At 42.3% G+C, this 16544-nt stretch overlaps 1 protein-coding gene across 1 annotated transcript in view; it reads left to right on the plus strand.

Moving 5' to 3' along the window:
- Positions 1-1763: 1763 nt before the first annotated feature.
- The window catches only part of LOC311234555 (uncharacterized protein), a gene marked incomplete at its 5' end in the record, with an annotated part of 132503 nt that continues 117722 nt past the window's right edge, over positions 1764-16544 (plus strand). Inside the window, 2 exon segments of the mRNA XM_084321804.1 lie at positions 1764-1989; positions 10608-10639. Coding sequence (XP_084177930.1) covers positions 1764-1989; positions 10608-10639 — 258 coding nt within the window.

Genomic DNA, 16544 nt, shown 5'->3' on the forward strand with positions numbered 1-16544 from the left:
TTTGTTTTGTACAGAACAATTTTGTACACACTTAGGCCCTTCTCAGTGAACAGGACACGTTGTTTAACCCTTTCACTACCACACTGCAGAAGGTTAACCTTTCACTACCACACTACAGACGGTTAACCTTTCACTACCACACTACAGACGGTTAACCTTTCACTACCACACTACAGACGGTTAACCCTTTCACTACCACACTACAGAAGGTTACCCTTTCACTACCACACTACAGAAGGTTAACCTTTCACTACCACACTACAGACGGTTAACCTTTCACTACCACACTACAGACGGTTAACCCTTTCACTACCACACTACAGAAGGTTACCCTTTCACTACCACACTACAGACGGTTAACCTTTCACTACCACACTGCAGAAGGTTAACCTTTCACTACCACACTACAGAAGGTTAACCTTTCACTACCACACTACAGACGGTTAACCCTTTCACTACCACACTACAGAAGGTTAACCGACAAAAAATAACCCCGCCCCCACGGGAGACGACGAGGGACGAATCAAGCCTCCCACCAGAGATTCCTGAATATATTTATTTTTCCATCGCTTCCAGTTCCGGGCGCGAGACCTAGACAGACGACTGCTGGGCAGGGGAGCCCCCGGCAGGAGGTCAATGGCGCAGTCATACGGCCGATGAGGCGGCAGAGACATCGCCCCTTGTTTAGAGAATACAGCGGAAAGGTCATGATGCGGCCTGGGAACAGAAGACAAGTCGGAGACCTCAAGTGGAGAAGACGGAGTATCAGAGAGGGAGGGTTGTGCGGAGCGCAAAATCCATGGCAATCAGTGTTGTTGCTAATCATTGATATATGCTAGCCTGTAATAATCCCCCCCCAGAAAAATTTACTTGATATATTGAAAATATTTCCCTTTTTGTGTGTTAGTCCTAGCCCTATTTTCTGAAAATCGGCCTAAAAATACATACCTAAGTAAATGGAAGATTGCTCCACTTCTACAGGGTCCATTTGCATGTTCTTCTCTCGGGACATATATGGATCTCATGGAATGTATTCCCAGTGTCAGAAATATTGTGTCTGTTACTAGGCTTGAGTAAATTGTGATGAAACAAAGGAGAATATAAATTATGATTTTTCTTTGCATCTTTGACAGTGAATAACGCAATGCTAAAAATGACCAGACATGAAAAACCGCCACTGAGCTCGTTCAGCACCTTCTTGAGATCACGTGTACAAAAAAATCTAAGCAACTTTGTAGAGGCAGAAACCGACTTGGTGGATTTATATATTATTATATTATTATTATATATATATTATATTATATATATATATTAGAACCATGCACTGAACCATTTATGTTTGGACACTAGGGGGCTCACCACCCAATATAGCTATAAGTATCCTAGGTGATTACTATGATCCTATGCACCTGCTGAGGATTTACCTTCAGACACTGTTTCACTGTTGGAACTGACCACAACTGTTCTGTTTAACCCTTCATTCACTATAATTTACCTTTGGACAACAATAAACCCTGTAAACCGAACCGGCGGCAACTTTGGACATTCAATTCATTCAACATCACAACTTTGGTACAGCGTGAAAAGGCACATTAGCGGGTGCATCGTGGACGACTGTCAGCACACCCAGGAATGACAGTCGGCCACTACAAAGTTTGAAGGTAAATCCTCAGCAGGTGCATGGTGAGGAAGAGGACGGCGTCGATGATGATGAAGAAGAGGACGACAAAGCAAGCGCGCCTCATGTTCCCTCCAAGGAGTGGATGGTGGAGGGTGACCTGATGGGTCCTACCCAGAAACTTTCTCAGAATGAACCAGATGACAATGGTGATGTGGGCAGTGAGGAAGAGGACGGCGTCGATGATGACGTCGATGATGAAGAAGAGGACGACAAAGCGATCGTGCCTCATATTCCCTCCAAGAAGTGGATTGTGGATTGTTCCAGCATAAAGCATAAGCTGGATGAAATAAGGAACCTGTTTATGAGCGGTAAGGTAGACATAATATGCTTTACTGAAACTAAACTTGACTCATCTGTAACAGACCCTGAAATAGAGTTAGAGAACTATACTATAGTCCGTAATGACAGAAACCAGTATGGAGGTGGTGTTTGTATGTACATGCATAAGGACACCAAATTCATTACCCGTACTGACCTTCATCATGAGACAATTGAAACCGTATGGGTGGAAATTCTATTTGAAAGGGCAAAATCTGTTCTAGTCGGCACAATATACAGACCGCCAGATCAAACTGGCTTTTATGATACTCTGGATGTGTGCTTAGCTGGAGCTGAGGATGCTGAAAAGATTCTTATTGGGGATTGGAACACGGATATGCAACAAAAAGATGCACCCGTCTTCAAATCCTTCAATAGGTTTTGTGATCTGCACGGCCTCAGCCAGCTAATCACCCAACCCACAAGGGTATGTGAATCAACTCAGACTACCATTGACCTCATCCTGACCTCTGACAAGTCCAAGATCTCCAATAAAGGGGTTATAGCGGTTATAGGGGTTATAAGTGATCATTATATGATATTCTGTACCCGCAAAAAAGCTAAAAGAAAAGGCTGGCTGTCACAAAACAGTCACATCTAGAGACCTCAAAACCTACTCTAGCGAGGCCTTTAACCTCGAACTGGAGAGTCTGGACTGGTCAGATGAACTCAATGGTACACTGGTTGAAGAAACTTGGCTTGGCTTCAAAACCAAATTCTATCTGTATGTCATGTATGTCATATATGTTATGATGAATTGAAAATGGGGGACCCTGATGTAAACAAGACGAAAGTCTTTCTCTGGTCTGCATCCCCTTAACAAGTGTATGTATTGAGCTGTACTGTACCCATTCTGCAATCAATCAATCAATCAAACCTCAGACAGTTCCTCAGAATGAACTAGACGATGATGATGATGGTGGTGAGGAGGACGGCGTCGATGATGTCGATGATGAAGAAGAGGATGGCGATGATGAAAACAAACTGCATAGCCAGAGTGATGAAGGAGAGGAGGACAGTGATGAGGACGGGGAGGACAGTGATGAAGACGAGGAGGAGGACAGTGATAAAGAAGAGGAAGACGATGGAGTAGAAGAGGTGGACCAGTGGCCAAGCCATACTGCTAAAACAAGATGTGCTGCCCCTGCTGGTCGAAGCCGGCATGTGCTGCCAACAACCTCTCATACCCAAGCCCCTCAGTCTCACACTGATCTACATCAAACAAGCATAGAAGTGCATCTCCCAAAACATAGCTCTACTCTGCAAGGACGGTACGCCGTGCCCATTTAAAGGCTTTAAACCTTAAAGATTTGAAATTGGAATTGGAAAGAATAAATAACTAAATATCTGAAGCCAAGATAAGAAAGAGGCAAATTGCAATTAAAATTAGCGGGTGCATCGTGGACGACTGTCAGCACACCCAGGAATGACAGTCGGCCACTACAAAGTCTGAAGCCAAGATGGGAAAGTACGTGCCTCGCCAGCCAAGCAGTCATAGAAGTAGTGTGAGCTGAATAGCCTCATCTATGCTTAAAAGGACTCAAGCTGAAAAATCTGCCATGATGGCACGTCTTGCCAATTTAAAGAAAAAAAAGGACCTTGAAAAACAACAAAGAGATTTGAAAAATGAAGTGGAAACCAGACAAGCAGCATTAGATACCTTACAAGAGGAGCTTGAGTTGAGAACTGTCATTGCAGCTGCAGATGCAACATTAAGGGCACTATCAAGTCGTGAGAGAAAAGTAGGAAAAACTCCTCACTATAGAAGAACATGTGAGTATAAGGTTGGACAACCTCCCTCACAAAAGGAAACCAGAGGTAAGAAGATTTATGAAATACACCTCTGTTGTTGAAGACCTGGATAAAGGAACTGATAGTAGCATGAAGAGCTGAACCAGCCTTCTGTGAAGATAAAATTGTTTGGAAGCCTCTGTTAATGAAGATCTGGATAAAGGATTTGAAAGACAGTGAAGAGCTGTAATGGCCTGCCGTGAAGTGGAATTGTTTGGACGCTGCTGTATTTATGAATGAAATGTGACTCGGGACATTGCTACATTGTTGCGCTTCCGTGCGAACGCTGTTGAGTATAATAACGTCAGACTGACAAATTGATTAATTGTGATGCTGTGGATTATGAAACGTATTGGACGCCGTAATATTTGGAACCATTGCAATTAATGTTGTCAGTCGCACTCGACATGTGGAAAAACTAGACAGCGTCAGACTAATTGAATTGCGATACTGTGGAATGGATTAGAACGGACTATGTGCCGTATTAGAATTAAGTAGAACCATCGCAATTAATAATGTCTGGACGTGTGGAAACTAAATGGTGCAATGGACTGATTTAATTCCGATACAGCAGTGGACTATGCAACGGAGAATAAGTAGAACCATTGCAATTAAAGTCACTCTCGACGTGTGGAAACTAAATAACTGTTATGGTTTGTAACCGACCCCAATCGCACAACACAAGACAGGTATGAGAGTGAGCCAAAACAGGGCAAATATTTATTATAGAACAAAAAGCGGCACAGTCCCTTTAAGGGAAAACACAAAAACACTAGAGTCAAGGAATTATGGAAAATGCGGCACTGTGCCTTTAAGAGGCGAACAGGCTAAGGGACTAAGGCTAAGGGACAGGGCCAGGGCTAAATGTCAAGGACCAGGACCAGGGGCACTGGAGAGGGGGACAGGGACAGAGGCCCGGAGAGGCGGGCTGGAGACAGGGACAGAGAACAGGGTTAAGGCCTTGGACAGGGCGAGGGCCAGAGCTGCTTACAGGGATGAGGACAGGGTTCCGACAACGGAGGCCTGGCACGGGGACAGGGGCCCGACAGCGGGGGCCTGGCACGGGGATCCTCCTCCTCCTCTTCGGATGCTGCAGACGGGCAGCGCAGAACAAAGGGGATCCCAGGGGACCGGGATGGGAACACGCCGTCCTCCCGTGGAATACTAGGGAGCGACGACGAGCCTGGGTCCAAGGGGAACGGGATGGGCACACGCCATCCTCCCGTGGAATACTAGGGAGCGACGACGAGCCTCACCCCAGGAACGAGGATCACGAAGAGACGCCTTCCTCCCGTGGAATCGGGAGCGATGACGAGCCGGCTTGACGTCTGGAGTGGGAACACTGGAAAACCTCCCGTAGAGAATTAGAGAGCTCCAGGCAAACGGCGACAGGTGGTGATGGCTGGCACGTCGTCTCACGCCGGAGACGCGGCAGGTGATGGTAACGTACAGGATGGTAACGTACAGAACTCCATGAACACAGAGTGGATACAGATACAGAACGAACACAGAGTCCAGAACACAGAACGACCCGACAAGGACTGGAGGGGAGTCTGCAACCTATGTACTCTCCCGAGGTGATTGCAAACTCCCAACAGGTGCGTGAAGGTAGAGGATCAAGGATGTCCAAGGGTGGGGGCTGGTGAAGAGTAGAGGAGAGTAAATCATCGCAAGGGTGGGGGCTGTTGAGGAGAGTAGACAGGGAAAACACAGGAAAAAGGTCCAGGGACAGGCGAATCCTCACAATAACGTCGGCACATTGACAAACTAATTTAATTGCCATGTTGTGGATTATGGAACGTGGATGCCATAATAAGTAGAACCATTGCAATTAATGTTTCTCAACGTAACATTTAAAGCTATACAAACGATATATGTAAAAAATAAAATAAATACAGTAAAAATGCCTGAAGCCAAGAGGCAAACCAGCAAATCTGTGCTAAGAGAGGCTGAAGCTGAAAAGGTACGCCGTGCCCATTTAAAGGGACTGTGCCGATTTTTGTTCTATAATAAATATTTGCCCTGTTTTGGCTTACTCTCATACCTGTCTTGTGTTGTGCGATTGGGGTCGGTTACAAACCATAACAGGTTTTGTAGATACTGCCATTCTGCCATCTTTTTTATAATGTACATTTCTCCACCATTTTTCATCATATTGCAACATCGTTTTTTGCAAGACATTCACAGAAAGGTAGAGAAACTAACTGTGTTCTGTTTTATGGCAATAACGTTCAGGTTTGTGGGAGATAATCCCAAAAAATAAGAGAAATTAAAAAGTAAATCCAGAAGTCAGATGATTGACAGGGGCTGGTGTGAGCTGGGTAGGGTTGTTTTTCGAAATTTGAAAGCCCTGAGTCTCTTCCTTCAAAAGACTACACTCACTTTTGGCTGTGCCACTTCCTCCTGTCAATATGCGCCGGTTTCCGACTCAATGCACTGAGATTTCTATAATCTTATATTTCACTAATAACAGTTAAAATAATTGGTAAACAAACGTAATGCTGAAAATATACACTTTTACTGTATATCTCGGGCTTAAGAGGTTAACCCTGTGAGGCCCAAATTAAAAAGAAATTAGCAACTTCAGAGGCCAGAGGGTGGGACATATAAACGCATTTACTATCAAATAGCATTGTGAGGCTGAACAACAGGACCAATTGACTATACATGTGCTTAAAGGGGAACTATCTTATAAATGGCTTTTTTCAGTGTTTACCATTGTTTCTTAGCTATGTGGACTTATATTAATAGGATATATGTCTCTAATTCTCATATTGGCGAATTCTTCCAATTCTCCTCTCACAATATTCACCCTCACTGAACTGAGTCATCTGAAAATGTGCATATCTGTGATGTCAGAGATTTCTCAGCTGCATAATAATGTGGCAGTTGATGTGGCAGTTGGCACCAGGCCACACAGTGGTTGGAGCCCAGCCTCAAAACGGCTTAAGATCTTGAGGTCGAAAAATGCGGTTTTTAGTACTTGATTAGAAATACAAAACAATGCATTTTTTTTTGAAAAAAACCTAGGTGTTCCATAGACTCACAGGAATTGTGTAAAAGTGCCCAAATAGTGAAAGAAATAGTAAAATAGTTCCCCTTTAACATTTTTTAAATAAACATAATTTTTTTAAATGGCTAAAAGTGATTTTGTAATTTTGCAACCGTGGGTCTCACAGGGTACTTTTAACCCTGTGAGGCCCAAATAAAAAAGACATTAGCAACTTCAGAGGCCAGAGGGTGAGACCTATAAACACATGAAGGGTGCCGTGACTGAAAAAAAAGGTTGAGAAACGCTGGTATATGGTGTGGCTCTTTGTGGTACCACAGTAATTTTTGTGGCTCTTAGTCTCTGACTGGTTGGCCACCCCTGCTCTAAACACTGTTGATAGACCCTCTAAACACTGTGATAGACCCGACAAACACTGTGATAGACCCTCTAAACACTGTGATAGATCTATCACAGTGTTTGTCGGGTCTATCACAGTGTTTAGAGGGTCTATCGGTGTTTAGAGGGTCTATCACAGTGTTTAGAGGGTCTATCACAGTGTTTGTCGGGTCTATCACAGTCTTTAGAGGGTCTATCAGTGTTTAGAGGGTCTATCAGTGTTTAGAGGGTCTATCACAGTGTTTAGAGGGTCTATCACACCCTCTAAACACTGATAGACCCTCTAAACACTGTGACAGACCCTCTAAACACTGTGACAGACCCTCTAAACACTGTGATAGACCCTCTAAACACTGTGATAGACCCTCTTAACCCTCTAAAGACTGTGATAGACCCTCTAAACACTGATAGACCCTCTAAACACTGTGACAGACCCGACAAACACTGTGATAGACCCGACAAACACTGTGATAGACCCTCTAAACACTGATAGATCTATCACAGTGTTTAGAGGGTCTATCACAGTGTTTAGAGGGTCTATCACAGTGTTTAGAGGGTCTATCAGTGTTTGTAGGGTCTATCACAGTGTTTAGAGGGTCTATCACACCCTCTAAGTCTAAACACTGATAGATCTATCAGTGTTTAGAGGTGTCACAGTGTTTGTCGGGTCTGTCACAGTGTTTGTCGGGTCTGTCACAGTGTTTGTCGGGTCTGTCACAGTGTTTAGAGGGTCTATCAGTGTTTAGAGGGTGTGATACACCCTCTAAACTGTGATAGATCTAGAGGTGCATGGATACACATTGTATTGCCTAGATGGTGTCAGGCTAGGCGATTGCTTCTCTTTCCTGTCCAGTCTAACTGGATGCCGACTGTAGCTTGTTACTGTAGACCTACAGAGTGAGTAATTGAGTGATTAAAAAAAATCACACTCGTGTGAAGTGAGGGGTGCTCTTATCATCGTACATCATCTCACCTCTCTTCCTCACTTTTTTATTTTTGTGTCTATCAGCTGCTGCTCGACAGTTTGACCCCAAGCTGACCGACCAGGACTACAGCGAAACTGTCAAGAAGTGGCTTCGTTATGCGCCAGACCGGGAGGGAGGCATCTCAAGGAACCGAAGTGACCCAAACTTAAGTCAAGCGAACCAGAGTCAAACTTAGGGTACCCCAGCACACACTTTCCCTGGTTCATACAGTACAAGGAATTACCCTCATGGACACTGTTCTTCCATGGACAGCATCTACTTGAATGACTTGCTGCTTCAGCCTGTTCTTGGAACCGAAGTGACCCAAACTTAAGTCAAGCGAACCAGAGTCAAACTTAGGGTACCCCAGCACACACTGTTTCCCTGGTTCATACAGTACAAGGAATTACCCTCATGGACACTGTTCATCCATGGACGGCATCTACTTGAATGACTTGCTGCTTCAGCCTGTTCTTGCAGTGTTTTTATTTTATTTTAACCTTTATTTACCCAGGGTAGGTTCGCTGAGCACGGATGCTCTTTTTCAGCTACGCCCTGCTTCACATTCACAGAGTTCCATTCACACCTGGGAGCTGCCCAGTACAACCACAGTCTGACACTGGAGCAGTTGGGGGTTTAGTGCCTTGCTCAAGGGCACTTCAGCGGTTGGTGTTAAGGGTATGGGAGAGAGTTATATGGGAGAGAGTTATAGAAACATTAGGGGTGTAACGGTACACAAAAATCCACGGTTCGGTACGTACCTCGGTTTTGAAGTCACGGTTCGGTATTATTTTCGGTACAGTGGGGGGGGGGGGGGGGGGGGTACAAAAAAAATAGCTTTTCATTTATCTATTTATTTAACTGTATTAAACAATATAAAACAAATTGGCCATAATTTACTGAGCAAACTAATGCTTACTGCTGTAACCTACTAATAACGCTTAAGTAAATCTGAAGATTATTATATAGCAGATGCCTTGGAGGATAAGTCGTGGACAACTGTAGATCATCTGAGCTCCACTGTGTTTAAATTCAAATCCTCTGCCATTGTTATTTAACCCTTGTGTCTGAAAACTAAAGTATTATACTCTTATTAGGGGACTAAATTGAAAAACTCCATAAAAAGATTATGTTGAAATAATTTCCCACTTTCTTTTCCATAAATATTTTATTCAACTTCAGCCCTGATCATAACAATTTTTTATATTATTTTTGTAATGAAATACTCCCACTTTTCTGAAAAGAGTTGTTAAATATGACCAAAAAACAATATGTGGTGGTTATGATCGGGCTGAAGTTGAATAAACAATTTATGAAGAGTAAAAAAAAAATATAAGATAATTAAAAGATTATGCCACATATTATGTTGGCTACAAACATAATCACTGCAAAGTTATCAAACAAATAAGAATCTGATCAGACACAAGGGTTAAGTTGTTGTTCCCTTTCTAATTTCCTCAAAAACATCTAGTCTAGTTAATGTGATCAATATTTTTTTACAATTGATGCTTTTTGTTGGACATTTCAGTCAGTGAGCTCATACTTTGAGCTCATAAATTTATAGTTAAAATGATTGAGACAACGCAATCTTGTCTTCGTTGTGCATGAATGCGTGTGCTCACCACACACGATACGTGTGTCAATATTCTGGCAGTGGCTATATATAGTATTGTTAATGAAAGGTCTGTTATAAGGTCTGTTATTTAATGTTTGTGTAAAAGGTTAACTGGTCACTGTGGAAGTATGATGAGACCCTCTTGAAAGAAAAAAATAAATTTTTATATTAAAGCTATGTTGTCATTTTTGTTAACACATTTTTGGAAATATGGTCATACTGTATAAGAATTTTGAACAACAATAGTGTGTTTAACAGCAGGAAACAAACATGTAATGTTATGATGTATACATATCAGCAGCAATATTTTAATGTAAAATGTACATTAATCAGTATTGATTCCTTAACTTTACAAGTTACAAGTAGATGTACAAGTTACAAATGTACAAGTAGATTACCATTTAGATTATGGTTGAATAAACATTGATGCCTAACATTGATTCAATATAAAATCAACTAAAATGTCCATGTAGATTACCATTTAGATGATGGTTGAATCAACATTGATATAGTATCAGTTATGGTTGACACCTAACGTTGATTCAACATGTAAGTCATAGACAACGATTTGTATAATTTCGATGTCAGGCTTCAACATAGATTCAATATTTCTGCCTAACCCTATTTCAACGTTGATTCACTCATTTTTTGCTATCTGGGATGGTTGTGGCTTTTACAAATAGTGGTTGGCTTTAGAGATGGATGGTTATGATCACGGAGCAATAGTGTTGTTAGGTGAGACAGATACATTTTCATTCATTACTCCTCGGCTAGTAGTAGCAAGGCTCTCTGCTTCCGGCCACTACCTGCCTGTGACTCTCAGACTCTTTGTGTGTGTGTGACTCTCAGGTGCCCTGCACGTGCAGGGCGGATTTAGGATTGTAGGAGATCCGGGGCTTAGCCCAGATAGGTGCCCGCGTTAGCCACAGATTTTTTTTTACTTCGACACCACAACCTTCAACTTATACCACCACCTTAAAGCGGACAAAAGGCACTAGAGAACACTTAAATTCACACCCTTTAATTAATGAAGCAAACTATAATAATTTATAATAATAATAATAATAATACACTGTGTTTGTATAGCACCTTTCATACAAGAATTGCAGCTCAAAGTGCTTCACAGCAGTACAAAAAGACAGGCATAAAATGAGCACAACATTGGCAGATCAAGAGCAATGCATAAAGTGCAGACATAAAGCATAAAATAGATAGCAGTAAAATAGACAAAGTCAAGGTAAGACATAGAACATTAAATCACATCGTTTTTCATATTAGGATCTAAGATCTAGCGTTAACTCGCCGAACGTTGAGCGCCAGGACCCCCGAAAACCAGAGTATAGTCGGGTTTTCATCGTTGTTTATTTTATTCGATATTTCCATTCATAAAGACATGCCGGCAGCCTGTGTTATCACTGGGGATGGGTCTGAGATCTCAAAAGTCCAATACCGCCGCCTAACACCTTGCGGCCGCTATTGCACTCCATTTGAAACGATGTGGCTTGGTGTCTGTCATTTTGGAAATGACACCAGACCACCCTGAAACTACACTCATATTCACAACGGTATAAAACGGAAATGTATGGATGGAAAAATTATCTGTTTTTTGCATCTTGACCGGAAGAAACTCAATGACAATCGACTATATTATTAGATCCATAGCTATAATATATAATATAGCTTTAGGCCTGCAAACACAGCCACGTATCCAAATGTTAAAATGCGCTGGCCTTTCAACAGTAACAGTAAACAGCACCATCTGGCGCTGAAAGTGTTAATATGCGTCTTTGTTTTTTACGGTTTGATTATCACTGATACAAAGTAAAATAGTGCAGTGCAATAAAATAGTTAGTAAAATTGAATAAAATAATGCAATAGTGCATTGCAATAAAATAGTTATCATCGTATTTTTTCGGGAGGACGGTAAGGAGTGCATTACAGTAGTCGAGTCGGCTTGAGATAAAGACATGGGTCTGGTTTTCAGCGTCCTTTTGATTTATAAATGGCCGTACTTGGAAATTAGCTTCTGCTAAATCTGGTGCAAACATATTTTCATGTAACAATGATTAATTGTCAAAAAAAAAAAAAAAAATTATAGGCTACTATTTTTTTATTTTTTATTTTTTTAAATAGATTCGGGGCTTTTCAGAAAACATTCGGGGCTTGAGCCCAAGTAGCCACCCCCTAGCCCCGCCCCTGACGTGCACGTTATGAACCATTGATTAAAATATCCACGTGCGTGGTGATTGTGTTGGGCAGACAAAATGTTTGATAAAAACGCTAAAACTGCTTAAATTTCAATATTTTTTTTTCCTTCTTCATGAAAGTCACCGTTGGCCTAGTCCACATTGTTTATTGAACAAAAATACAACCTGCAAGTTGGCCTTTAAAGACACAACAAGTCTCACTTTACCCATGTAATCAATGCTTCAGCAGCCAATGGTAATCGGGGAGCCTTGTTCCATAAATTGGGGCGACAGTGGCTCCGGAGGTAGAGCGGTCGTCTGGTTAATCGGAAGGTTCCCGGTTCAATCCCAGCTCCTACCGGCAGTGTGTCGAAGTGTCCTTGAGCAAAGACACTTAAACCCCTAACTGCTCCCGATGAGCAGGTTGGCACCTTGCATGGTTGCTTCCGGCATCGGTGTGTGAATGTGTGAGTGAATGGGTGAATGTGAGGCATAAATGGTAAAGCTTGTTTGGATAAAAGCGCTATATAAATGCAGTCCATTTACCCTTTTTTCCATAAGGCTGAGTATTCAGCCGTTGCACTGTAGTACACTTCGCACGTCGGCCTCTGTGTCAACGCTTTCACAAGATCCTTGGAGGCCGTCGGAATCATTGTGTGTGACGCACATCTCTGGTGGCGGGGGAAGATAGAGATCTGTCTCTTCAGCGAGAATAACAGCCACATCCAGGAATTCACCTTCATCTGCCTCAGCGTGGACATCAATTTTGGTGGAAAGAATTTCTACCATTATCCTTGACAATAGCTTGAAACTTTGTTTTCAATGCTGTGTCATGGCAATATTATCATAAATCCGCTCTTCGCTCTGGACGACTTAGTTCCGCTCTCATTCGCTCATGTTGCCCCCCCCCCCCCCAAGCCGCTCTACGCTCGCTCACCGCTCACCTTCATTTGCGCATCAAACGCTCCGCGCTCCGGCCCGCTCAGCAGAAGAAAAAGATTTTTTTTGGAGCATGATGTCAATTAGCTTGATTTGACCAAACTACAACAGTCTGCACCCCCTGGGCCCCTTAACAATTGTTTGTATTGAGCCGCATTGTATTGTACCCATTCTGCAATCTGTTAAAATAACGTTTTCAACCATTCTACTAGCTTTACTATGCTAATGTACGCTAGCCTAGCCGCAATGCTAAGTGTTTATACTGGCAGATCCCATTCACGTTAGCATATAAGCTAACAACATCAGCGCTCTTTTTGTGAGACTAAACTCTCCGCTCTTGGTGGTACATTGTGTTGATGTTGGTTTCGTTTCATCAATAAATGAGGCAGAACACAGTGAATGTATCCTTTTTTTATTGCAATTTGTTTGTTTCTTGCTTAAGATAAATGTGGCTAAATAGTTCCCGAGGTGATTTAAAGATGGCGGATTTCTGTTTTGACTTAGCAGGATGTGTAGTGTGACTACTGATTAGTGACGCGTTCACCCTTCTGATTGGTTGAAAATGGCCTTCATGTTTGAACTACATCGCCACCTATTGCTTTGGCATTGTACTACATGTATATTACATCAGTTTAAACCACTGTGTGATCGTGTGCACTGAGCGGCTGGGAGCGGCTCCGAGCGGAGGAGAGCTCTCGCTCCGGAGTCACTCTGACCCATTTTAAAGCCCACTCCGCGCTCACTTCAAAATCCACCCGCTCCACTCACATGCTCTGGTTGAAATATATATTATACATATTCGACTAGTTTAATATGGGTCAACTAGCACAGACACTAGGCTACAGACACTGAGGGCTAGATCCACAAAGAATGGATTGCACGGAGCAAGTTGCACCCTTACTTACAATTCATTATGAATTGAAAGTGGGGGACCCTGATGTAAACAAGACAAAAGTCTTTCTCTGGTCTGCATAGCCGTACTGTATTGTACCCATTCTGCAATCTGTTAATACAATTTTCATTCAATCAATCACTGTGCAGATACTTTGTTTTCAATGCTGTGTCATGGCAATATTATCATGTCATTATAGATCTGTGTTGAAATATATATTATACATATTCGACTAGTTTAATATGGGTCAACTAGCACAGCTTAGACACTAGGCTACAGACACTGACTGTCTCTTTAACAACGACCAAGGTTGGGGAGAGCTATGTCCCTCTCCAGTTAAGACATAACGCCTAGCCAAGGCTTGTTTATTCATTTCTCCCCTTTTGGACATATTTTGGTTATCCTTTCTGTTATATCTGGATGTCTAATGTACGTAATTTCAATAATGTATTTAATCGTACGTCTGCCCAGGGTTCTGTCTCACTTCCTGGTCAGATGCTTGTGTACACTCTGGTCTCTGATTAGTAACTGAGCACTTTCACTGTGATCACAATGAATACATCTATGTTCATTTTTTATATAACTCGACTCCGTCAGATTTACTCTGCTCATCGATTTGTTCTCTTAGTAATTTCCGCGACAGCTGTAAGCCACATTCATCTTGTGTACCTTAGCAGATGCCTCTGCCATCGCATTTCTTCCTGTCTGGTAATGAGCTTCACAGTACAAGGTGAGGTGAGAGAGTCTGATTTACCTCCTGACCGGCCATTTCTCTGACAATGGAGAGGCAAGTTGTGGGGGGAGGGGGTATGTCTAAGTACCTGTCTTTTGTGCTAGTAGAAACAGCCCAGCTGGAAATGTGCAGGCTGAGCTCATCACTATTGTGTGGCTCTCAGACTAGCCTGAGTGGGGAGGGGGGGGTCAGAAGATGAGGTATGGATCGAGAAGGGATTGAGAAAGGGGGACCAGACTGTCCTGCAGAGCTCTCGAGGGGGGGGGGGGGGGGGGGGGGGGGGGTTGAAAATTCTAAAGACTATGAAGAAAGATGTAATCAATCTTCCTTGACAAATCTAACTATAATCTAATCACACATTTTCCGAATGTAATCTGGCCTGATTATAGTTACTTATTCTTTTTGTGGTCTGATTGCGGGTGGGTTGGTGGGTGATATACTGCAGGATTTGAAGTTATTATAATTAGTTAAATTATAATTATATGGCACACACATGAAGATACAGATACAAGAACACAAACTCACATTCACACGCACAGACTCTATAACCAAAATAAGATTTTGTGTCTGTCAGATTTAAGTGGTGTCTGATCACCTTAAACACTCAAAAGAATACGTAAGGCCTGCCCATAAATATAACTAATTAAAGGACGATACCAGTCTAATTTTGATTATCAGAGATTGTCCCTGTCTTTAACCCTTTCACTACCACACTACAGACAGTTAAAGCTGAAAGGGTTAACCTTCTGTAGTGTGGTAGTGAAAGGTTAACCTTCTATAGTGTGGCAGTGAAAGGGTTAACCTTCTGTAGTGTGGTAGTGAACGTGTTAACCCTTTGTAGTGTGGTAGTGAAAGGTTAACATTCTATAGTGTGGTAGTGAAAGCGTTAACCCTTTGTAGTGTGGTAGTGAAAGTGTTAACCCTTTGTAGTGTGGTAGTGAAAGGTTAAGCTTCTATAGTGTGGTAGTGAAAGTGTTAACCCTTTGTAGTGTGGTAGTGAAAGGGTTAACACGATTTGTGTGTATTAAGGTGTATAAAGTTGGTAGATCTCTCTGCAATTTATGTTGAAAAGGGTTAGGAATATGCTCCATGACACTTTAAAGTCGCTAGGCGTAGGTCACTCATCCTTGTGAAAATCACTGTATAATAATAATAATTTTTTACTACAAGCTATTAAAATTCGGGCAACAACCGGATGAATGACAAGCGTATCCAACTGAATGCGGAGGTTTGACATGCAGGGCTTCTAGTAGGGTGTTAGCTAAAGTTACGACTCACCGATAAAATCTCATGTATTTTCCACCCCTTTTCGATGGCAGTTTGAATTTAGTAAGGTAAGCTGATACGGTAAGGTAAGGTAAAACACACCTCAGACTTCACCTACAAACTTAAAATGTGTTAAAGACGGGGATAATATTGTTGATATCTGCATTATTATTATTATTCATTTTCGGAGTCGATACCTTTTCCTACACAGATGTGGTGCAGAATGTAATCATTCTTTACCACTAGAGAATTGATAAACATAGTCAAAGATCCTGCAAGACACCGAGACTTTGAAGAAGTGCCTTCACGCGTCATGATTTGGTATCAAAAACCTTTCACATCTGGAGATTTCAGCAATAATTGCATTTTTCGGCAAGTAGATGGCAAGCACTGAAAATGGCTCAGAAACTCAACCTGCCCAAATCACATCCTTCACGGTAATGGGGACATGATCATCACACATGAAGACCGGTGGGCTCATTGGATCCACAAGAGTATCAGATTTCTAGGCCCAATTCATACAATTGCAGTTCTGTTAAGGGACCACAGTATGCAGAAATAGACAATTACTGTTATATTTCATTGGCTACGCTGTCTGCTTCGCTCTATGGGATACACTCAGCGCCTGTGCGCGTCCAATGAAAACTTTTCACATGTACCTTTCATTTGCCTGACCACGCCCACCTCCAGCCACTCAAAGCCCAGGTGTGCGGTCTACTTCTCCCTTCCTCATTGTTTTCAGCTAAACGACTGGCTCACATGTAGTTGAA

Source organism: Notolepis coatsorum, assembly GCF_963971535.1.
Source record: "Notolepis coatsorum genome assembly, chromosome: 9".
Taxonomy (NCBI): domain Eukaryota; kingdom Metazoa; phylum Chordata; class Actinopteri; order Aulopiformes; family Paralepididae; genus Notolepis; species Notolepis coatsorum.